Raw genomic sequence first — 23,385 nt, forward strand, 5'->3', positions numbered from 1 at the left:
TTGTGAGAAACTGTTGATTAAATATTTATATAACAATTTATTTTTCTTTCAATATCTAAGATTTACTGTATGTAAGCAGTATATTTTATGAAGTTTGTATATATAATTATTAATTTAACTAATTTACATTTAATATTTTAATTTTAAATTGATTTAATATATTATTATAGAAACTCAGGAAACAAACTACCTCTTTAAAGAATTACATTGCATCATATATTTTTTTAAGAATTGTATTTCGGAAATAAAATAACGTTTTTGTAGTAAAATACTCCACGTGTAAAACTGTATTCATATAATGTTTTAACAAATAGATTCCTTCAATAACAATAGAATACTTTTTCCTTTCACTTAGATATACGAGGATATAGGATTTGCTAAGTTTTCCGTTTTTATAGACTCTGAGCTATCCAGAACCTACTCTCTCTTTCTCTATTATTTTCTTCTAATTTTATTTATATATATTAATTCATATTAATAATTTTATCCATATTAACAATAAAATAATGTAAATTGCTAATACTTACATAGTTAATCGAAGAGTCTCAAAATTATACAAAAAGTGATGCAAGATGAATAATTGTGGCATCGAGGAGTGAAATCATCATTCAAGTCGCACGTATGACTTGAAGTGGCATCCTCTGAAAAAATATAGACAAATTACTCTAAGAAGGATAATCGTAAAAATTGATACAATAAAAATACACAATGTAAAAAAGAAAAATTATTCCCAATAATAGATCTATTTGCATTGCTTGAAGTTCCTAAAAATTTTTGTACCTAAAATGAGATAAATATATACTTTGGCGTTGAAAAGAGAGAGCGAAGATGCAAAAGGTGCAAGTATAACGCGAACAAAGTCTGGATTCTAGAAAAATATCGCGTATGAAAACGTATGGACGTTACATACACTATAGATTTTCCTAGTATTTCGTATAAGATACACTTTTTAAGAATCAGGCCCCGGATTTATTGTGTAATTCCTCGGTGCAAAGCAAAGAATAAATTAATGCCTATTAATTTAGAGTCAGGCCTTATATTTAAGACTTCCTTAAATTTATCTTCCGATGCTCTATGAATTATGTTATTGGGTACTAAAAATCTGAAAATAAATTCCAGAAAGCCTTAAATATAAGTCCTGATTACGAATACGGGTATAAAAACCTTATATTATTTCATAAAATATCAACGATTCAAATACCACGATTCAAATGCTCCATCCTCAGAGCGACCATTTTAACCGAGTTAAGTGCCATCTGTAGTTCGTTGTATGCCTTGAAACTAGGGACAGTCGGTTGGCAGCGCGTGCGCAATTTCACGCCTTGCCGCCGGCACCGCCATTTGCGCCGCGAGTTGGCGCACTGCGCAGTCATGCGCAGTGCGCGCACCTTGCCGCAACAGACCATAGGTTACGTGCGTAAGTGCGTGCCTTTCGTAGAATCGCTGCGCGCACGCAGTCATGCGCAGTGCGCGCGCCTTGCCGCAACAGACCATAGGTTACGTGCGTAAGTGCGTGCCTTTCGTAGAATCGCTGCGCGCGACTCTTCTGGACTCTTCGCCGTCGTCGTCTTTCCGTGTTCTTCCTATGATTCGACAGTGAAAGCCGCTATTCGTTAACGAGAGAGAATCGGCACATGACACGTTGATTCCTGGTGACTTGGAGTCGAGTGGCAGGAAAGCGAGACTCGAGATCCGTTGTGTACGCGTCCGAGCCCAGCCTCCTCGCGAGTGCGTGCGTGCGTGCGTACTTGGCGTGCGTCGTACGTGTGTGTTTGATATTTCTGCGTCCTGCTAGATCCAAAAAGCGGCGAGCTGACGCTAGGATGACCAGCGGCGAGGAGACTGACAGGAGTGTGATGAACGTCGAAACCGTGTACCATGAGGTCAACTCCAAGAACGGTTGGGCGTCTTTCTATCAGGTGAGATGAGAGAGGAAGAATGAGGGTGAAGGAAGGAAGAAGGAAGGAAAGAAAAAGTAACGGAAGGGGCGCGGGCGAGGGAGAAACGGCTTGCTCTTCCGCTCGGCGATGGCTCTTCCACTTGCTGTTTCCGCGTTTTTAGAATCCGTTGATGCCGTCCCGGCTGACACGTCTTTTGCCGGCTGCTTCTCGTCGCCACGCGACTTCTCTCTTTCCATCTTCTGTCCATGGTCTCTTTCATCTCGCGTCCCGCGTTATCGCTCTCCCAGAATCTCTTTTTCGCAGCCACCGTTTTCGCATTATCGTTAAATGCTCCCGCGTGCCGCGTGTCACGTTTGTCATGGTCTGTCAAGAATGTCAAACTCGGCTGAAAAATTGAACGTCGCCTTAGATTCCGGCACAATTCGTCATCGAGATTCACGAGCATCGCCGGCTCGAACCGCTGGATTTTTTATTGACTTTATTTATATACGAGCGGTGATAACGTCTGATAAAAGCGGGACGCAAATGTCGTATACACGCGGAACGTATAAATGCATTCTTTTTTTCTAAACAGAGATCCGATTTGCGAATTGTCTCGTGACCACAAAGCGACTTTTGTCGTGCAACGAGGATATGTTTGAACGTTTTTTTATATGTCTACGGTCGATAGTAGTTCATGATATTCCGTGCTTCAACACAGACAATAGCCAGTAATACCGTTCGATGTCGACACGCGGATTTGCTGAACGTGATACGGCTTCCGCGTTATTGCTGATGCTATCGAAGATTTGAGCGACGCTGAAAGAAACACGAGTCCGCATGGATTTACGGCTCTATTCGATTTAAACTACCGAAGAAAAGTGGTTTCGCGATAGCCGAGAATCAAGATGATGTATGCATGACGATGTTATGACATGCGAGTGTACTCAAGGTCAGACTTCCAACTTGGAAATACATATTTAGCGATCGCATAATTTCTCCAAAGCGCAACACGAGAAACTTGACTACGATACGCTTGAACGCCTAGAATTTTTCTGATAAGATTATATTCTTGTTAATTGAGGTTTCTTCATGCTACCTACTATGAATAAATTTTGTTTTACGTACATAATTTCTATCTACATATATGGATGTAATTTTATCGAGACCTTGTTTTTTATACAATTATAATAAACTAATCTAATATAGAATATACAGTAAAAGGTTTCTTGAAACTTGTTGCATAAATTCAAATATCTTATATAATTTATATTTTCCAGTGATTTGATTTTCTATTCAGAAATCTTCAACCAAATGTTTGTTATGAATTTTTATATCAGACTTGATTTGTAATTACATTTTGGAGTAGTTATACTGTAAGATCATATGATTGTGTAATAATCAATGGAATTAATGATTGAACATATATTAAAGAGAGAGAAGGGGGGGAGGTTCAACAAGAGATTCAAGATTATTTAACTATTTTAATTTATATTTATTTGTTAGTATATATTTTATTAATAAAAAAAGTGTTTCTTTGTATGCTTACAATTCATTAATGATTTACTTTATATTTTACAGAGCATACGTAGCGAATGTGAAGCTTTTGAATATACATGCAATGAATCAAAAAAACCACAGAACAAAACCCTGAATCGCTACAGGGATGTAGCGCCATATGATCACACTAGGATTATACTCAAAAGAGGTGTATGTGATTACATTCATGCCAATCTTATACAGGTAAATATATTACGTAAGAAATAATGTCCATATATAAGCGATTGATAATGGTAAAGTAAATATATTACATGATTTGTACATTAGGTGGATCATGCTGAAAGGCAATATATCCTGACGCAAGGACCTTTGCCAAATACTGTCAGTCATTTTTGGTTAATGGTATTGGAGCAAAATAGTAGAGCTGTATTGATGTTAAACAAGATAATCGAGAAGAACCAAATCAAATGTCATCAATATTTTCCATTGGATGATGTAAAACCTACTTTAACATTCGAAGATGTCAGTATAAAAGTGGATTATATCAGCAAGAAAGAGTCGTCAGATTATACTACTAGAACTTTACGGTAAAAGAATATGTGTATATTATTAACTGTATCATATTTTTCTCAAAATTTGCTTTATAATTAACAATCTCATTCTTAATATTTTTACAAGTATTATGACATATTCAATGTTTTTAACTTATCTACAGTATAACGGATTTGGAAAGTAACGATAGTAGAGAAGTCTTACATTTTCATTATACCACTTGGCCAGACTTTGGAGTACCACAACGTCCAACGGCCTTTTTACGTTTTTTGGCAGACGTCAGGAAATCAGGAGCGTTAGATCAAAATGTTGGCCCACCCATCGTTCATTGTTCTGCAGGAATAGGAAGATCGGGAACATTTTGCTTGGTTGATGCATGCCTAGTACTGGTACGTGAAATGCAGCAAACGATTTATGATTTACAGGAAACTGTTTTGGCAATCGTTAACCAAGTGTTATTTTATTGTAGATTGAAAAATACGGTTTAAATGCTCTAAATGTACGGCATGAATTGCTGGAAATGAGACGGTCTCGTATGGGTCTCATACAAACACCTGAACAACTTTGTTTTTCATATGCTGCCATCATTCAAGGAGCAAAACAATTACCACTCGAAAACATGGTAAGTAATTAAAGTTACTATTGTTTGTCGAATAGATTATAATGACAATTAATGTAGTTTTCTTTTTTAATTTTCGATATTTTTTACTGGTATTTTAATAGACAGAGTATTCCTTTTTGCAGAAAACAAAATTATTTTGGTAGTAGCAAATTATTGCAATAAAATTTAATCACCTATTTATTGTATCTTATAACATACTTTACAGGATATAAACAACGAAACAACTTATGATGAAATAATAACAACTTATGACGAAATGAATAATAAGAGTAACCATCCATTAGAAAGAGACGACGAACCTCCTCCTCTACCACCTCCTAGAGGAGAGTCTTTAACTCGTAGTATGATGGCAGATCTAAGTCCGGATGGTTCGACTGATACTGGTATTTCTTTCTTTCTTGTTAAAACAAAATGATCTTTATATCATAACAAGCAGCATTAATAATAAAGAATATGTCAATTACAGATGAAGTAAGTGGACCACCTGATAAACCTCTGCCAAGTGAACCACCGAATCATGTAGAATTATCAGATACAAACCTATCTACATCTATTTCAAATTATGTATGCGAACAACATGCGGATGATGGCGTAGTACTTGACGAAAGTCTTTCCAATGACGCTGAGAACTCTATTCTAACAAACAATTCTCCGTCCAATTCAGACGCGTGAGTAACGTCTCTTAGTAACAAAACGCGAATTATTTAATGTTTATCTTAATGATTATGAATTTTGTTCTCTTGAAATAGGAAAGGGGAAGTACGTCGGCGCAAAACGGAAAAAAATGAACGATTAGCTACGCAAATACGCGAGATGAAACGTCGAGGGAAGGAGATGGAAGAACGGCAGACAGTCAAGAGGTCATTATTTAAAATCACCCCTCTTAAAATAGGCTTAGGCTTTGTCAGTGGGGGTATCATAGCGATCTGTTGCTACCTGTACATGCGTAGTTAGATCTGTCGCATTTAAGGATATCATACGTACGTATATACACGCATCACCTTTCGAACTATCGATAACATTTCGATGACTTGCAATAGAAAGTGTTACTCTTAACATAAGATTCTGTTGCGAGGTTTTAATAATCTTGGCTGAAATCTTCGAGAGAGTAACTAAACAAAGGATTTTGTATCATACGATCGGCAGTAAAATCACATCGCCAGCAATACCGCAAACGATACTACTGTCTCCGTTATCGAAAGAACAAGCAATGAGCAAAAGAAATAATAAAAAACGATAGAAACGAAATAAAACAATGCTAGAAACCGCAAGGTAGTACATTCTTGGACTGCATTGTTATATATTCGAAATGAGAATGGATACATATGAAGGAGAAAAGAAGATGGATTTTTGATTTGTATTTTTATATTGTGATTTATTTTATGAATATCTAGAATGTTAGATTATGTATGTTCATTTCACAATTCTTTTATTACACTTTTGCTATCAAGAAAGAATAGTTTATTCCGTACATGTGCTTGTGAAAACATTATTATAAAGTAAATTTTACCACATAATTCTTATAGATAAAATATAAACCTACAAAGAATTGTGTTAACACTTTGACTGTCATTGGGGGGTGGGGGGTGGGGTTCATTAAATTCGACCTCGGACGCTATGTAGTTGGCACATAGATCGATTAGCCAAGTATGATCATTCTCGTAGTAGGCGTCCAGCGACAGACTGCCAAATACGAGTTATCTAGTAATTGGTCCGTTAACGTGTTAACACCCAGATAAGTTACTATTGTAGGTAAAATATTTACTCAAGAACTAGTTACGCAATACTATATCATGATATAATCATATACAATATATTTATATTTTTTTGACCGTATATTTGAGGAACTCAATTAATACTAAAAATTTAACTGTCTATTACGGTCGGAGCTCGATTATTAAAAAGCAACGAAGATCCAGCTCCGACCGTAATAGGCAGTTAAATTTCTAGTATTAATAAAACTCAATTAATACTAAAAATTTAACTTGTCTATTACGATCGGAGCTCGATTATTAAAAAGCAACGAAGATCCAGCTCTCCGACCGTAATAGGCAGTTAAATTTCTAGTATTAATTGAGTATAATCATATAACTTTTTAAATATGATTTGAATTTTGATCATTCAATCATTTTATTGACTTAGAATTGATAATATGTTCGTATAATGATACACGTAAACACAGAGTGAAAATCATGGATATATAAAGCTGAATTAAATGAAAAAACAATTTCATTATCTTGAGTAACTTTGACTTTATCATTTCCCATAAATAGAACATTTTTTAAGTTAAATTCGATCTTTTCCTTCTTTTATTATTTAGTTAATATGATGATAAATGAATAAAAAAAAGGAGACATTATATTTCTGTGATTTTCGACTAACCAACATTTCTAAATGAATTAAACTTGATGTTAATATTTTACCAAAATCATTTTAGCTTTGAATAAAAAGCTAGGATGAAAGACTTATTTCCAAATCAGCTTCATATAATTTATTTTATAATTTAAATTCATATTTTTAAATAATATGGTTTATGTATAAAGATTATGCGTTTCGCGGGTTTTCTCCGTGTCCAGATCCATTCTTGTAACGCCAACATTTTGTGAACCTTGCAGTTCACTTCATCAGGACGAGGAGCATACCCGCGAAACGCATAATCTTTATATAGAAAGCACCCATGGAAGCCTCAAGAATAAATACGGTTTATGTGTTACAAAACTGGAAAAGCTTATAAACTCATAATCTTAATTTTTTTAAATGAAAATATGAATTCAATGATCTGGAAATAATCTATTCAATTTCTTTAGTAGCGTTAAATGGGTATATTAGTGATAGGCGTAGAAAGAACTTGTTAAACAATTTTATTATAGTTCCATAGATAAATGTTTTTAATTGTTGATTGGAGTAGATTCTACTGTCTTATATCAAAGTCATTCGTGAAAATTTAGATACACACACTGCGTATATATGTTAACTTCACAAAAGAGTTTAACAATATTTTCTATTTATCATAATAATTTTGCTCATATTTTTTATTATTTGGCTATGAATAAGACATACTTTTTTCTTATTTGCAATCTTTGTTTTTTCCTTTTTTGTTACAACAGAATATTATATTATGCAAATCGCCATTTGGGATGATAATATTTGATTTAACTGATAAACTCATGCATTTGTCATTCATAAATTCGATAAATTTGATTTGAATATAGATGATAGATTGTAGAATCAATTATTTTACTCTGCAGTATAAGACATTCCTGATGCACGGATATTAGCTAAAATTTCTTATGCTTAAAAATGAAATTATCTTAGATGCTATCATGTAAAAAGATTGAACTCACTATGTTTATGAAGAGAACTTTTGCTGATGAATTATTTTTACCTTCTTTCTGTTATTAAATACTTTACAAAAAGGATGTTACGAATTTTTAGTTTGATACGGAAATTCTTGATAAAAGTAAAAAGAAGGATACAGAAATCTGCTATAAGCCAGTAAAGTGTTATTTCTAAAAGTTACTGGTGATCTCCGCGACATTTTCTCACTTTTAATTTTTCTTTAAATTGAATCCTATTTGTGCATTTATCTCAATATCCTTATTAAACTTCGAAAATTTAGTAATAAAGTTATATCGCGTTAGAGAGGAGCTGAGAAGGGTTTACAAACGAAATCTTAGAAAATGTGAATTCCAGTTCATTGCTCAACAGCGTATGTTGCAAACTGTGCATTGAACATTGTGGACAAAGACTGAGTACGTCTATAATGACTTCTAGGACAAAAGGAGGAGGAAGTAAATGGGCGGTAAAATAACGAAAGTTAAGCCGGCGTATTTCTTAAGTCGAGCTGTTATATAAGCTACTTTGAGAGAAAGACTTGTCAGATCGTGTTCCAATCCAAAGATGAAGCGTGATGAGAATATGTGCGTCGCAACGTCTTGAAAAGATGCGCGTCACTAAAGTATTTTTTACTTTTGTACGTTAACTATCGTTGGAGCACGATCTTCCAACGAAGTTTTTAGGCACGTCGCACTTGCGCATATCGACGTGCTCGTCTTCGCGTAATTATGTAGAACGTTAGAACGTTGCAAAAGAAATTGAATGGAGAACAAAAAGGGAGCGAGCATACTCCACGCGGAACACGATGTCGAGGGGATATGCAGTATTCTATTGTCAACAACACGTTTTAACTTTACGCACTAATATACTATTGTTATCTAATTTTTATCAAGATATTATTTATGTAAGTATATAAAACCGTAATCTGCGACGATTCGATTAAACGGAAACGACACAATTAATCTCGTGACGATCGTTATCGTGTCATTAGCGAAACGCATCATAGTGTGGAGATCTTTCGATCGTTCCATGCGCCTTGAAATTGAACTGAAAACATGTTGAAATTTCGAGGACAACGCGTAGTTTGCATAATTAAAAAAAAAAGTCGCAATTATCTATTAGCCGTTTTACGCATGAAAGAATCGGGATGAACGATCGTAGACGCTCATCTCTCTCCTGTTGTTGACGATCGCGCGAAGCTTCCTGAAATGGGACATACATTCATGAAAGTTTACAGGTCACGAAAACACGGTGCTAATTAAAAGAGTTCCAAAACCGATGTGCGCTTCGAAGTGCGTGCGTTCGTGCGTGCATGCGTGGATCTGAGATGAGAAACGCGTGTATGAGAGAGTGAATGCGATGGAACAATGAGAGCAGTCACCGATGTTGATCGTGCAACTTGCTCATCGAAGCATTATTCAAGAAAATGGTTTTGCATTGATACTAGAAATTGATTTCTCCGATACAATTTTAAAGTAGCATTTCTCATTTTTATCGTTTTACGTTGATTTTTCTTTCGTCAATTATATTAGATATGACAATCTATTTTCATTTTCACACATGATACAATTATAAACTTTTGAAAAAGTATGGATTTCACATTCAGCATCGGACAAGGCACGAAAAAAACAGATCCAGCGACACAGTCTTTTATACTATTCGTATGCATACAATAGATATAATGTTATACAAACAAAAAAAAAACAACTATGGATTTCACATTCAGCATCGGACAAGGCACGAAAAAAACAGATCCAGCGATACAGTCTTTTATACTATTCGTATGCATACAATAGATATAATGTTATACAAACAAAAAAAAAACACAGAAACATAGCTAAGTGCCTACTCGTACAAACAAGGGGAGGGAAGGGAAAACCACAGCGATCGGTGAATAGTGTAACGATAGCGACTTCTCCCCTTTTTGGAAGAGCATAGTCACCGTGAAAGCGAGTCGTTTTTATTACCCGACAATATATAAGTAGATAATTATCTAGTAAATCTAAGGCTGATTTACTCGAAATGGTACTTTCGAAGGTGCTCCTATTATATTTAAGTAATCGTAAAATATCACTTTTCTCTTTATCAATTTTATTTTCTTGTATGCACAACATTTTTGTGAATAACATATTTTTTGGTAATTAAGAACGTAGTTTCTTTAATAAAATCACCTTCTAATCATAAAAATTACCAAGATATTTCTGGAACGGAACAATTATAATGAGAATGCAGGTATTTGTATACTACAATTTTCTTGCCATGTTATATTCTATGATATTCTTTAAAATAAAAGATTCTTTGTCTGTAGAGAAAGGCCATTTCGAATCAATCTACCATAATCTCCGGATTGCCGAGCGATCATACATCAGGGTACCGACGGAATGTGAGCGATAATCGAGCTTATTCTCGGATAGAAAAATCGATTTTATATCATTAACTAGGCGCGATTGATCTTGCGCAAGGAAATTTTGACAGTCGCAGGAACTTATGTCTTCAATTTAAAGCAATATTCATGAAACCTTTGTCTGTAGAGAAAGGCCATTTCGAATCAATCTACCATAATCTCCGGATTGTCGAGCGATCATACATCAGGGTACCGACGGAATGTGAGCGATAATCGAGCTTATTCTCGGATAGAAAAATCGATTTTATATCATTAACTAGGGGTGCGTTCCGTTTCTCGCATGATGCGCATAATGCATCATTTATCCTTGTTGCTCACCAAATGTTAAACAAGGACAATGGATGCATCATGCACATCATGCGCGATACGGAACGCACCTTAGGCGCGATTGATTTTGCGCAAGGAAATTTTGACAGTCGCAGGAACTTATGTCTTCAATTTAAAGCAATATTCATGAATCATCGTGACGATATCGAATGTTTATGATTCGATCGATACGCTTGGCAACCGGATTAATAATAAGAGTGTACCCATTAGGCAGATGTAAGAATGGAGACAGAGGAAATTGACGATCCTTGATTCTTAGAAGTGCATCAGCTAGAGCATACATTTTATAAATCACGATGTCGTTTAATCTACATAATGCATCCTTTATACGACGGGGCCTTTTTACAATTACTGACGATTATCAATTGTTGATTATCGAAAAAACATGGATTTATCTTAATACAAAAAATAGATAATTGTCAGCGTGCTTCTGAAAGGATTAAGACAAAAGTATGTGAAGGTGGAGAAAGCTGTACGCTTGTCCGATTAATCGACCGTTAATTAGGCATTTTATAACGATTGTTTCCATAATTTTTAGTTATATTAAAAATTGTATAGATAGAAAAGACGGTGGAATTGCAAGAAGAATTTGTAAAATTTGCTAATGGAATTAAAAATTCTGGCCATACTTTGAGATAATTATATAGAAAAACGTAATTTCTTTTAACGCTGTTTTTATTATACTTGGATAAAATATTAAAAAAAATTTAAAGAAGATTTTTAGAAACGATCGATTAATTACACAGCGTCGGTAAGGGTAATATCTCTCCCTAACCCATTCTGCATCCTGCACAACTCGAAGTAGTTAATTACATTTACAATGTATCGTTGTAGAGCTATAGTGTCGAATGGTATTTTAATGTATAGAAAACCGAATGCACAGTAAAAGAAGGGAAACGGAAATTGGAAACATGAAAGGAAGAATTGAGTAAAAAAAGAAAAACAGAATAGGAGTGAAGAGAGGAACGATGCGAGAAACAAGAAATTGCCTCAATTTGTTGCATGAACTATGAACAAAATTTTACAAATTTGAAATTTTATTAAGCACACTACATTTTTTTATAAATATAATCTCATCAATTTCTTGAACAGTGCAATATACCTATATTTTTTCCTAGGAATATTCTTTTGTTTACAGAAAGCCTGTTCTCTAATATTTATTCGTTACGAATGAGTGTTATTTAGCATGTTCTAATATTGGATATCAGATTAGATATTATCTATTCACAAATAGTTAATTGAATTTTAACGATGAGCATCGTTAAATCACTGTAATCGTTCCTCTCTTTCATCGAAATTTCATTTACACAAACAAATTACACGGATAGGCACTGGATGACACATGGAGATTTGCATATAATAAAATTATTTATACAGAAGTAACGAAACGGCAAGATGAATGCTCTCGCAAATATGCACATACATCAAGCCGATTCGTTCGAAATGGTTCCCTCCTGCGAGAACGCTCTTATCGTAGAGGCAGTACTTGGCAGATATTTTACACAACTGGAAGTAGCATTGTGAGAGTAGAATTTTTCACACTATAGATTTTATACATGAATTTAAGACACATATTTCTTACAATTATGTATTTTTCACCGCGAATTTATTTTCGCAAAATACATTTCTGCGGAGAGTCCGGATTCATGTACTATGGATTCAGGTAATACAGATGTTTTCTTACGAATCATTGACGCAAATGTAGTAGATCCCAGACAATCACGACAAAGGCATTTCAAATTGTTTAACCTGATATACTTTTTTTGTTTATATGCTCAGAAAAACATAGACTTAATTAGGATTAGCGCGTTTATTATTGTTAAATTGGGTAAGAATATTTTGTTTAGTACGATTTGTTTTAATACCCGTAACATCCGATGATTTATCAAAAAAATTCAGTGTCTACCAGGAGTTCCGTAAAATCTTAATAAAAATCAAAATGTTTTGGATCTGTCTGCATTTATGTTTTATTTGTAAATAACATTCGATTTTGATTTTTAAATAATGTTGGAAATTGACGACTCTTGGTACGCATATTATTCTTCAATTAGATTAGTTTCTTGGCAACAATAACAGCTGTACTAATATCAATATAATTGAGTGAATATTTTGGGTGTTACTTTGAGTTAGTCACGAATCTAATTTTTATTATGTAAATTACTGATAGATGGTAATAGTACATCAGTTATTGATATCTTTCTCTATCTCAGAGTTGATTAGATCGTTTATTTCGAAAATTGTATAAACATAATATGGATATTAAAATTGTATAAAAGCAATCTTGATGATTTCGTCAATTCTTGATATTGCAGAATTTAAGTTGCACTATTTTCGAAATAAACGGCTTGTTTCATAATCCTGTTTCTATCCTATCTTGCAATCTAGATTTTGAAATTCTTAAATCGTACAGACCCTGAGATATCTTATACATATATGTTCATAAACGATGCGAATCGTACAATCTCCCTCGAGTTATCATCTAGCGTAAATTATTTTACCTTCGTTTTCCGTCTCGTATTTAGTCTTTCACGTCCAGCTAAAGCCCGTAGAGATCCTTATCTGATAATTTCTTTCAGATCAAAAAGCGAAACTACCGAAAGCGGCGAATCTGTGCACGAGGAAGCTGAGTCCACCATCTAAATTGAAAGAAAAAAAAAAAACAGAAACCGTCCTTCCATAGAATAATTATCCGTTATGTGCCTTGTCACATTTTAAAGGAAATCATACTAGACATGAGAATTTGTTTTAGTATAATAAAAATACTTAATAAAGAAAAATAAATAAATCAGACTATTTGCTACACAGAAATACGATGTACATATATTCGCTTTCGCGAGTTGTCGAGTCCTGGATTATACTTAAGGATGAATGACTCGCGATTTTTGTCCTTTCCTAATTTTTAGTGATTTTTAAATTGAAAGAAGTAAGAATTTTTAATTAAGAATAATGAAAATAAAAATTAAGCAACAAATGCATTCATGCAATTTAATATAATTTTGTCATATTCTCCATTTGATTTACCATTAATTAATTCATATAAATATACTTCACAAAATAGGATTATTGCTGAAAATGAGTAAATTAAACAGAGATTTACATCGTTATTTCATCGTGGGACCAAAACTTAACTTTTTTAAATTACATTAACGAGAAGAGAGAACGTATTTTAAATGACGAATTATTATTCAATATTGATTAGAACAAGATTAAATTTTCACATGCGTTGTGATGTAACAATATATAATGTGGCGTTTTAAAGATAGCTCTCTCTTATGTCATGCATCACGTGAAGATCTAACCACTGCATCTTGGATAATGAAATATTTCGTAAGAATGTTCTGTGTAATGAATTAAAAATAAAAGAAATTATGTGAAATTTATTTTTATTTCGATTAAACTTGGCAATAATTGACAATAAGTATTCCGGTAATAAAATATATGCGCGGTTAATTCAATATTACGATTTTGATATAGAAGCCTGTATATATACCGACTGTTCTATAATTATTTTAAATAAATTATTACTTTTTCGTTATAAAAAAAATATCAGCTAACAAAATGTAGTTTTCTAAATTTGTTCTTAATTTTAAACTTAATATAAAGTTCAAAAATACAATAATATTGTAATAAAAAGTATATAAAGAAAAATAATATAAATTTATCTAAATAAGGCATATTTTATGAGCAGGAAATATATCACACAAGCAAGATACTGTAAATCTAGATAATAAAAAGCCATATTTTAAAACGTACCAGCAAAATAACGTCAAAATGATTCTGTCGCTTAATTTCAATAAGCGTATATTTGCGCGGTAATTTTGAGTAATCCTGAATACATGCGCGAGAATTGACATACTAAATTATCAATATTTTACGCGTAAATAGATAAGCATCGAGGGGGTTTCCTTGTAGCAAAGTTAACACCTTCAAGGCCAGCAAAACAAGGAGCATCGTAGAACACCCAGGATAGATCACCGATGTGTCATGTCTAGCTGGTTTACCAGGTCAATTATCACCCGTCGTAGAACGTCATTGTATAATTAGCGTGCTCTGGTTTGACGTCATTGTTTCATATAAATACTGAATGCCCGGTCCAGGCCACCATAAACTTGTGAGAGAGCTGTCTCGACGTGCTATTGTACTTTTTAAGTAAATGCTTTGCATTGAAACGTGTTACTTCCTCTTTTGAGTAACCTAATTTTGAGTGAAAGCGATTATTATTTTTCTTGCTAAGTATCATCAATATAATTCGATACTTTCAAGTACAAGATGGTAAATATATTTTTTCTCAAATTTAAACAAATCGTTTCTCGTAAATATATGTATATAGTTTTTGCTTCTATTACAAAATCTAATGTCTTCTATGATTTATGAAAAAAAATGTTTGAAAAAAAATTTTCTTATCAAAATAAAAAATAATTTAATTCATTCCGAAACTTATTTGAATGATGTATGGAAATTATTAAAAGCAAATCCGTTTTATTTTAACAAATACATTCATATACAATATATACATATACTGGGAATATGTAGAGAACATTTACTAAGAACTTCTTAAAAATACGTACGTTTTATTTGAAATTTGGGATATTTTTCCAGTATGAACTATTGATCCACAAATCTTTAGATATCTATCGATGTTGTGGATATAAAGACACAAACCTTTTTTCTTTCTTAGATGGCTGCTACATTCATTGTCTTCGTGCTACTGTTTGTCGTCTGTTCTTACGCATCACCTCTTAGAATGATGAGCATGTATGGTTCTCCCATACTTGTTGTACCGGTTCTTGTTCAAGAATTAGACGATCCTCAAACTTTGATAAACAAGGAATCGGTATACGCATTAAATGACGGTTTTAAAGTTGCGAATAGTATCGCAACCCGCAATATTGAAAAACGCAGTGTAGAGGAAGCAAATGATGATGATCTTGAGATTGCAGCTGGTACCAATGTTCTTCGTCCTCTCTTCGTGTATCGGCAACAGGTCGCGTATCGACAACGTGCCAGGGGTGCTGTTCGAGGTAGAGGTAGGCGAATATAAGAAAGAAGCAAAAGCTGATTTGGAGATTTCAACAATTGCAATTTATCTCATTTTGGTATTATCTCATTTTGGGAGGATAATACATTCGAGAAATTTGGAAACTTATAAAGCCTCAATGAGTCTGAAGATTTTTAAAGTCCTTTAAAGACCTTTAAAGAAGGCTTGAAAGAAGATCGGGCAAGAAAAAACTTTATTTAAACAAAGATACGCAAAGCCCAAAGGAAGATGGATAAATTATAGGGAAGCTAAGATAGTTTCATTTAAAATGATTCAAACAAAATACATATATTTTGAACATATATTTTGAAAAATAGCAAGCTGTGATACGAACCTTTTTTAAACAAAACTGATATCTGTAGCTCGCCAGGGCTGTATGAGATAAAACTTGCTGCTCGCGGATATTTATAGGTGTACCGTGAGCACACAAAAACTCAAACAGCAAAGCGGAAGACTCGCTCCAATATGAAAATTTCGGGCGCAAATAAAACTGTTTTCTTGTCGACGGAGCTTACCGCCGAGATAAAAAAATATGTGAAGTATAGAAAAACATACAGAGAGTCAATAACGGAAAGGAAATTTTTGTACTGAAAAACGAGTAAATTTTAAAACAGCAGCAAAGGGCGTTGAACTTGTTAGTATAATTATGCTAAAAGATTGTGGACATTATTTCAACGAGGATTAACGGTATAAATTAACGGGTGTGAACTAATCTTACTGATTCAGAAAGGTTTTTCTTTTTACGACAAACGGAACAATAAGAGCAAAAAATCAAGAAAGCATTTAGCTATTTTATGATCATACATGATCTCTTATAAAAATCCTATAGATTTAAGTCGGATTAAAATTAAATATACAAGAGAGTGAGCTGATTAAAATAATAAACAGAAGAATTAGAGGAAGCGGCAGTATGTATTACTTTATAATTTCTAATGTAATAATTAGCGTTTTCTTTTAATCATAAGTCGGTTATTACTTAAAAATAACATTAATAATTAAAAGCTATCGACCAAAGTTGCCTTACGCAAGCAAATAAGTTAATAATATTACTCGAATAGATACTTGAATGTACATATGGGAGTGTATTTATGATACGATTTCTTTGAGAATAAATGTTACATATGTAACAAAATAAATATGTGTATGATATTTTATAAATAAATGTAGAATGTTAATTATATGTTTATTTTACTTCTTATTCCTATCACCATTCACAAATACATAACATAATAAATTAATATAATAGATACATTTTTATTTTTTAATATAATTATAATATTTAATTGTTTCTTGTAATATACCATAAGCTTACAGATACAATATAGAAAAAAATGTTCATTAAAATAATAAAATAATTTATTATTTAATTTTATTTTAAAAATATTCTGAGACTTTGTTTTAAAATATGAGGTTTTAAAAAAAATTAAACGGCAACTCTATTTAATTATAAGCATCAACTTTTATTGGCAAAAAAGTCATTTTAATTAGAAAACTTTGGTAAAATTGTTTTAGAAGTAATTTCTCTCTTCTCAAGAAACATTACAATTTAGATTTTATCATTTTAATTATAAGTTTATAAGATTACTTCTTTACTTTTATTATTATTAATATATATTTCTCTGTTTTCTCTATCAGGAATATTTGTCATTACTATTTTTTACTTACATAGCTATGCAAATTTAATTTTTTTTCAATGGGAAGGAAAAGAAAAAACTCAAATTTCCATTTATTTTCCCGAAAATACAGGATGTCTCCAGTCATTACGATAATGTTCCCTTCTGTCGTTCGCTCGATATCTTTGATTCGGAAACTCTCTTCGATAATACGGATATGCAGATGGATATCTATCTTCAGCCACGCTGAGATCACCCTCATAGTTTAGATTCCATTTCGACGAAAGAATACTTCTACTATCGTCATGGTTGTTAGACTTAACATCACCTTTTTCAGTTTGACGACTTAGACGAGCCGGTAATAAACTAGGATCCAGTAGGATATCATGCGACGACAAATCTTCAGATGGTTCTTCTTTACGATCTGCATCATTTTCTTTATCCTCATTGTGTTGCATATTTTTAATATTACTGCTTGAAAAGTCACCAGTTGAAATTGTGAATGCATTTGATGCGTTATTCAAATATAACGAATCCTTCGCGTGTTCTCCAACCTGGGTAGAGTTCTTCACGGGATTTTCAATTAAAGGATATTTAGTATTATTCTATACATTCTGCTTTAGATCTACGTGATTTTTTTATATCTCTTACGTCATGTACATTGTCCCACGAAGTTTCAATCATTGCTAACGATCCAGTAGACGTTGATTCCACCAGGATCGCGAGAGAATAGAAATTGAAGAGGATAACGCTCAAGCGTTCCATTTGAATCACGAATTTTCTGGATGGTACAAAGAGTACAGTTTCCAATTGCTAACTAATGTTTCAGAAAGTTGAAGCAAGTCTTTTATAGCTTGCTACTCAAGATTCGTTGCTAAATTACTTGTTAAACACTATCGATATCGTTAAGAGTCCGCTAACCATAAATACAATATTTCTTCGTGGTTGATCAAACAGTAGTTGTTGTAATATTCAAATGTTCTTGTACGTATTATTTCATAATTGTTTCATAAATTTATGGAATTTAAGAAATTATATTTAAAACGATAAATATAAAATAAATACAAAATTTTGACAATTTTCTACAATTTTAATTTTTTATCAAAGTTATTAAAATATAAGAAATAAAATACTAGCACATGTATATTAATCAAAATAAAAAAATCAATATTTTATATAACACGAAAAAATATGAAAAATACAAGATTATAACTCACTTGAATTAATTATTATATGATTGACAATTATATCTGTCTGTATGATCTTCATGATGCAGCATCCGTGCAACGAAGTTTACCGCAAGGTTGATACTCACGTTTATTAACAGAGAAACGATAATTCTTTCAGCATGTCATATAAAACCAGTATGATCCGTTATACCTTGGCAGAGCTGGAAAATCTTTGGCGAAGCAGTCTCGTTGAAGCTACAGGAAGATTATTGCAGTTTTATTATCGAGATGGAAAACGACTCATCGGTACGTTTTTAGATCAATTTTTAGATTCACTTGAAAATTGCACTTTTTATATAGCAATTAACACATTATATATAAATATATGAAGAATACACGCTAAATTTTGCGTCATAGACTGCAATCTATACAAATTTTTTATTTGGAAAGATTATTTATATTTATAAGAAATATGAAATATAAAAAGTATATAATTAATTGAACGTATAATTTATTAAATTAAAATTAATTATTAACTTAGAGTTTTTTGATAATAGTATGATGAAATATTTAATTAATTAATTTTTAATCGATCAATGTATATGTGTACATCAATATTTTAAATACATTTTTTGTAATAATTAAATTCCTCAAACTAAAATCTCGAGAAAATAAATTCTATTGTAAATTTTAATCTGTTTAAAGTATACAGCTTTTTAATTGCATTTAAGTCAAAACTTATTAAGCTCGATTTAAAAAATGTCATTGATTGCATTTTATAGCTTGGAAGTATCATGTTTTTTATGATCTTCGTATTATTCGTGTGCATATCCGATGCGAAACCTATTGATTATGAAGATGTTGCAAATTTGTTACCAACGGAACCTCAGACCACGAATGATACGCTGGCCGCCGTTGTGCGAGATCCGGTAGTGCAAGATGCTGTACAAGATACAGTCGGCAATAGATCCTTAGAAGGCTTGGTGATAAAGAAGAAAGTGCTTGTTATGCCCGCCACTGAACCTACTAAGGTTTACTTATTATATTCTATATATTTTTATATGTATATACAATTAATTATAAATATTACTCCAACATTTCTGTACATCTGCTTCATTAAAGAACACGGTATTCAAAAATATAAATGAATATTACTGCTATTAATAATATACTTGTTAATTATTAGTGTGACTACTATCATTAGCTTTTATTAACAATAATAAACCAATTCATAGCATGATTCATGATTAGTCATTTACATAACAGCAGTTTGGAAATGCTAATTAGTTATTAAAAAGAATTATGTAATTTTGTTGTTGCAATTAATAATTGTTGCTTTATATTATGTCGATTTATTTTTAGTATAGAGATAAATGTTTTTAGAAAAATAAAAAAATTTAGCATATGTTTCATATATTCGAATTTATTATATTATTATTTAAAAAAGTAAAATCTTTTTAAGGTGGTGTCACAAAGTGAGCAGATTCTTGTCGTTCCCATGGCGAATTTAGAGGATGTACAGAAAAATATAACAGAGACTGTGAATGCAAAAACTGATGTAGATGATTTAATACCTACAGATGTTTTTACTGAATTTTTTACTGAAAACGGTGAAAATGGATACATAAATTCGGTAAAATATGTAAAAATGCTATATTGATATTCTATTATCGTATAACATATATTTTTTTAAGTATACATATATCCCGATAACATGCATGTTAAAATGCTGTAGGCTCTGATATTCCGTTCTCATATATATAAGATTGTCTTAAATACAGTCTTAAGATATCATAAATCATTCAAAACTATTAGCATCTTATTACAAGACAGGGTTGAAATAAAAACGGTTTACGAATACTGGCCATAAAGATCGTTTCATAAACATGCGTGTTGCCTGGGAACTGTATATAAACGAGTAACATTTGTCATGATGTATATCAACTGCCGATGTAATTTATAAAGAAATCGTCAAAGAGCATATGGTGGATTGACGTAATGTTATCGAGCATATGATCTTCCAGGAAAGTAGAGATCTTCCGTCTTATGCATCGCAGCACGACGAAGCATCAATCGAGACATTTAAAAGTACGCAGAAGCCGTTCCTTATCGATAACATACCTCAAGAAATTCCATATCTCGTGCCAAACCCGAGCCAGGAAATAATGCCCTCGGAACATCCACCACTCACAATATCGGTACCAATCATCGCGTTCCTCGAACCCGCAAAAATTTCTGATGATAAAGTTGATGTGCCAATCGCGGCAGTATTACCAATGCAAGATGAAATTTTAAAAAGTCAATTGGAGAACAGTCATGACGAAGTTCAACAAAACGTTCAAAATTACGTTGATGAAAGCTCGTGGAGCGTGGATCCTAATAATTGGCGACTTGACCTATCCTCTTCGGAGGTAAATCCATTTCTCTCACAATATTTAAGATAATTTCTTTAAGTTCTTTGTTTTTTAGGAACTATGAAATTTTGATGGACAAATGTAAATTAAAACGTAATTATAAAAAAACTTCATTACCTCAATTATTATGTTTAAATTTACATACCGTTACGTTATATATATGTTAGATGTTAGAAAATAATGCTGCAGAAAAATTAAATCTGAAATTAAATTATAAAAATATCAGTATACCTGTATTTTATAGATAATATTTTAAAAGTGCAATAAATTTTAATCGTTACCAGCAATATAATTATAACTAATAAAATTAAAGTTAGTTACAAACTTTAATTTTATAAGTTTAAAGATATAAAAATGAATATATTTAGAGGAAGATTAAAAGATGTTTCTTCATCATAGATGGGAGTATCACCTTCGCTGTATGAGTCGAGTACAAAACAGACCAAGTACACGAATGATATTAATTCCGAAAATTCGTTGCCTGCCAAAATGTTTCGTGTCGATATTACACCAGTCTTTTGGACTTCGGATGCGGATATTAACTATCCCAAAGATCCACACGATATGGAAGTCGCTGCAAATATGGTTTTTAGACCGTTCTTCAAATACCGACAAGAGGTGCAGCGGAGATCTTATAGAAATCCGGCTTATCGAAGATACAATTCTTACAATTCTTATCCGAGACGAAATTATCGATATAGATCCTAATAATTCTTATGATTATTATTAATATTTTAACGGTAGTGAACGTTCTTATTACTATTAAAACAATTTATAAAGAGTAAATAATTATCTTTCATAATTGTCAAGTTAAATTGTTAATTTAAACTATGTAAAAATACAATTTATTAAATTTATTGTTTATTGCGATTTTTATATTTTTAACTCGATTTTTAAGTCTATAAAATTTAAATAATAAAATGGACTAGACTAATGTTTGAGAGTTAATAAATATTTATTAATAAAATATCGACATAATTGTAACTAAGCAATTATCAAATAGAAAATAAAAAATTAATTAATTAATATAAATTATACTTTACAATACCTAATTCTACTTTGTCCCCGTTTTTTAATCCCGTTCTTTCTTCCAAATATCTTTATGTTATATTATATAATTAAATGAGCAATCATGCATAATTATCTTTATGCTATACTATAATATTTAAATGAGCAATCGTGCATAATTATCTGTTATTATCGTTTTTAATTAACACGCAACTCAGTTATGCGTCACAGTCAGAATTAAACCTAAAAGACTCGAAGAATTATTCCTTGTCTTTTATTTAATAAAACACGTTTTTTCTCACATTACATATGAATTCCTCAAAATAGAAAGTGTGTATATGTTAAATGGTCGAGAATTTAAACTTCTAAAAAAGGAAGCTTTGGAATTAATTTAACATTTACTAGATCGTATCTCGAGATATATACCTGTATATTTAGAGATCGTTTGCCAGAAGGTCTGACGATAACATAAATGAAACGTGTGTCAATATACGTATATTCTAAAGTGGAACATAAAGTCTGTGTAAAAAAAATGTATACCGTTTTAAAAAATATATAAATTCGTGGATGCAGTTTAATATTTTTCTACTGTTTTCATGAGAAAAACCAACAAAACCCATGCTTCTTTCGAAAGTAGCACTGTGTATACTTAAAAAGTAGGATAATTAGTGCATGATTATATTTGAATCTTATTACAGAACTAAAGAAAGTAGTAATATAGATTATTTTTCAACGATTGCTTAAAGAAATATTTAATTCCTTAAACGATGTTTTCTACGATTGATTATAATTATTGCAACTAATTTTACAATAAATAAAGCATTGCTTCATCATAATACCGAATTGTTATAAGTTTCACTATTATAAAAATCATTATTATATATTTCTTATTAAAATAATATCTATATTTAATTATAGCAACTGTATTAAGGTAGAATTTCATTATTTACATATTATCAATATTTCTTTAATGGTCTATTTAATATTAAATGCATAATATTGGAGAAAAATATATTTGTAACATAGGAACAGTTCCTAATATTAGATGACAAAAAAATTGCGAACGTTAGTCAAGGTCTCATCTGCGAATTGTTCGAACGATTATTAGTGCACTTACTAGAAATACGGTAGAAATTACTGCAGTTTGTAGTAAACGTGTCATTGTTAATGCCCTCAGGGCGAATAGTTAGTCACTCGCTCCTTTAACGTACTATTCATTCATGCGACGTAAGACAGTGGTTGTCTAATTTTTCACGATGTCTTAATTTCTTGTCCTTGGATTTCTTAATTAGTGTAATAAATGTGTATCCCATAAATCATTCAATAATAATTTAAAATAAAATTTAAATATAAAAAACTACTCATTATTTATATACCGATAGTAAGAGTACAAAATAAATTTTATTATTTTTGTTCTTTATACCAGAATTACTTTTAAATGAGAAACACTGGCACCGTCACTGGAAGAGTGGGAAAACCGTTTGCATATGCAACACGTGTGAGTCGTACGTACAAATGTTTA

General features: G+C 31.9%; 5 protein-coding genes across 7 annotated transcripts in view; 3 read left to right on the top strand and 2 right to left on the bottom strand.

The window, feature by feature from the left end:
* Positions 1-4,568, bottom strand: part of LOC108768812 (uncharacterized) — a 30,492-nt gene extending 25,924 nt beyond the window's left edge. Inside the window, exon 1 of the mRNA XM_018519446.1 lies at positions 4,552-4,568. The gene's annotated coding sequence lies outside the window, so the exon portion shown is untranslated. The remainder of the gene's footprint in view (positions 1-4,551) is intronic.
* Positions 1,480-13,420, top strand: LOC108768796 (Protein tyrosine phosphatase 61F). Of its 3 annotated transcripts, none has more exons than XM_018519392.1 (9): positions 1,824-1,919; positions 3,462-3,623; positions 3,708-3,967; positions 4,096-4,321; positions 4,402-4,554; positions 4,760-4,937; positions 5,021-5,222; positions 5,304-5,414; positions 13,198-13,420. In XM_018519392.1, exons 1-9 carry the CDS (start codon positions 1,824-1,826, stop codon positions 13,259-13,261), a joined length of 1,452 nt encoding a protein of 483 aa, XP_018374894.1. In that variant the 3' UTR covers positions 13,262-13,420. The 3 variants fall into 3 exon arrangements, with proteins under 3 accessions (XP_018374883.1, XP_018374894.1, XP_018374875.1); XM_018519373.1 differs by having other exon boundaries at positions 5,304-5,534; positions 13,198-13,250; XM_018519381.1 differs by lacking the exon at positions 13,198-13,420 and having other exon boundaries at positions 1,480-1,919; positions 5,304-5,891.
* Positions 13,421-14,744: 1,324 nt separating this feature from the next.
* Positions 14,745-16,680, top strand: LOC108768931 (uncharacterized). Its single transcript, XM_018519643.1, has 2 exons — positions 14,745-14,893; positions 15,300-16,680. Exons 1-2 carry the CDS (start codon positions 14,891-14,893, stop codon positions 15,660-15,662), a joined length of 366 nt encoding a protein of 121 aa, XP_018375145.1. The 5' UTR covers positions 14,745-14,890; the 3' UTR covers positions 15,663-16,680.
* A 602-nt stretch (positions 16,681-17,282) lies between these two features.
* On the bottom strand, positions 17,283-18,079 carry LOC108768902 (uncharacterized). Its single transcript, XM_018519591.1, has 2 exons — positions 17,924-18,079; positions 17,283-17,838 (listed from the first exon to the last, which is right to left on the bottom strand). The coding sequence occupies exons 1-2, from the start codon at positions 18,035-18,037 to the stop codon at positions 17,386-17,388; spliced, it is 567 nt and encodes a 188-aa protein (XP_018375093.1). The 5' UTR covers positions 18,038-18,079; the 3' UTR covers positions 17,283-17,385.
* A 586-nt stretch (positions 18,080-18,665) lies between these two features.
* LOC108768832 (uncharacterized) lies at positions 18,666-21,588 on the top strand. Its single transcript, XM_018519459.1, has 5 exons — positions 18,666-18,747; positions 19,224-19,472; positions 19,904-20,074; positions 20,466-20,852; positions 21,255-21,588. The coding sequence occupies exons 1-5, from the start codon at positions 18,730-18,732 to the stop codon at positions 21,561-21,563; spliced, it is 1,134 nt and encodes a 377-aa protein (XP_018374961.1). The 5' UTR covers positions 18,666-18,729; the 3' UTR covers positions 21,564-21,588.
* Positions 21,589-23,385: the final 1,797 nt, after the last annotated feature.

The sequence above is a fragment of the Trachymyrmex cornetzi genome, unplaced genomic scaffold, assembly GCF_001594075.2.
Source record: "Trachymyrmex cornetzi isolate Tcor2-1 unplaced genomic scaffold, Tcor1.1 scaffold122, whole genome shotgun sequence".
Taxonomy (NCBI): domain Eukaryota; kingdom Metazoa; phylum Arthropoda; class Insecta; order Hymenoptera; family Formicidae; genus Trachymyrmex; species Trachymyrmex cornetzi.

Coding starts and splice junctions, on each gene's coding strand:
- LOC108768796 (XM_018519381.1), top strand. CDS start 1,824: ATGACCAGCGGCGAGGAGACTGACAGGAGTGTGATGAACGTCGAAACC. Junction 4,555..4,759: donor AATTACCACTCGAAAACATG/GTAAGTAATTAA, acceptor CATACTTTACAG/GATATAAACAACGAAACAAC. Junction 5,223..5,303: donor TCTCCGTCCAATTCAGACGC/GTGAGTAACGTC, acceptor CTCTTGAAATAG/GAAAGGGGAAGTACGTCGGC.
- LOC108768902 (XM_018519591.1), bottom strand. CDS start 18,037: ATGGAACGCTTGAGCGTTATCCTCTTCAATTTCTATTCTCTCGCGATC. Junction 17,839..17,923: donor CGTGGGACAATGTACATGAC/GTAAGAGATATA, acceptor AATCCCGTGAAG/AACTCTACCCAGGTTGGAGA.
- LOC108768832 (XM_018519459.1), top strand. Junction 19,473..19,903: donor CCGCCACTGAACCTACTAAG/GTTTACTTATTA, acceptor AATCTTTTTAAG/GTGGTGTCACAAAGTGAGCA. Junction 20,853..21,254: donor TTGACCTATCCTCTTCGGAG/GTAAATCCATTT, acceptor TCTTCATCATAG/ATGGGAGTATCACCTTCGCT.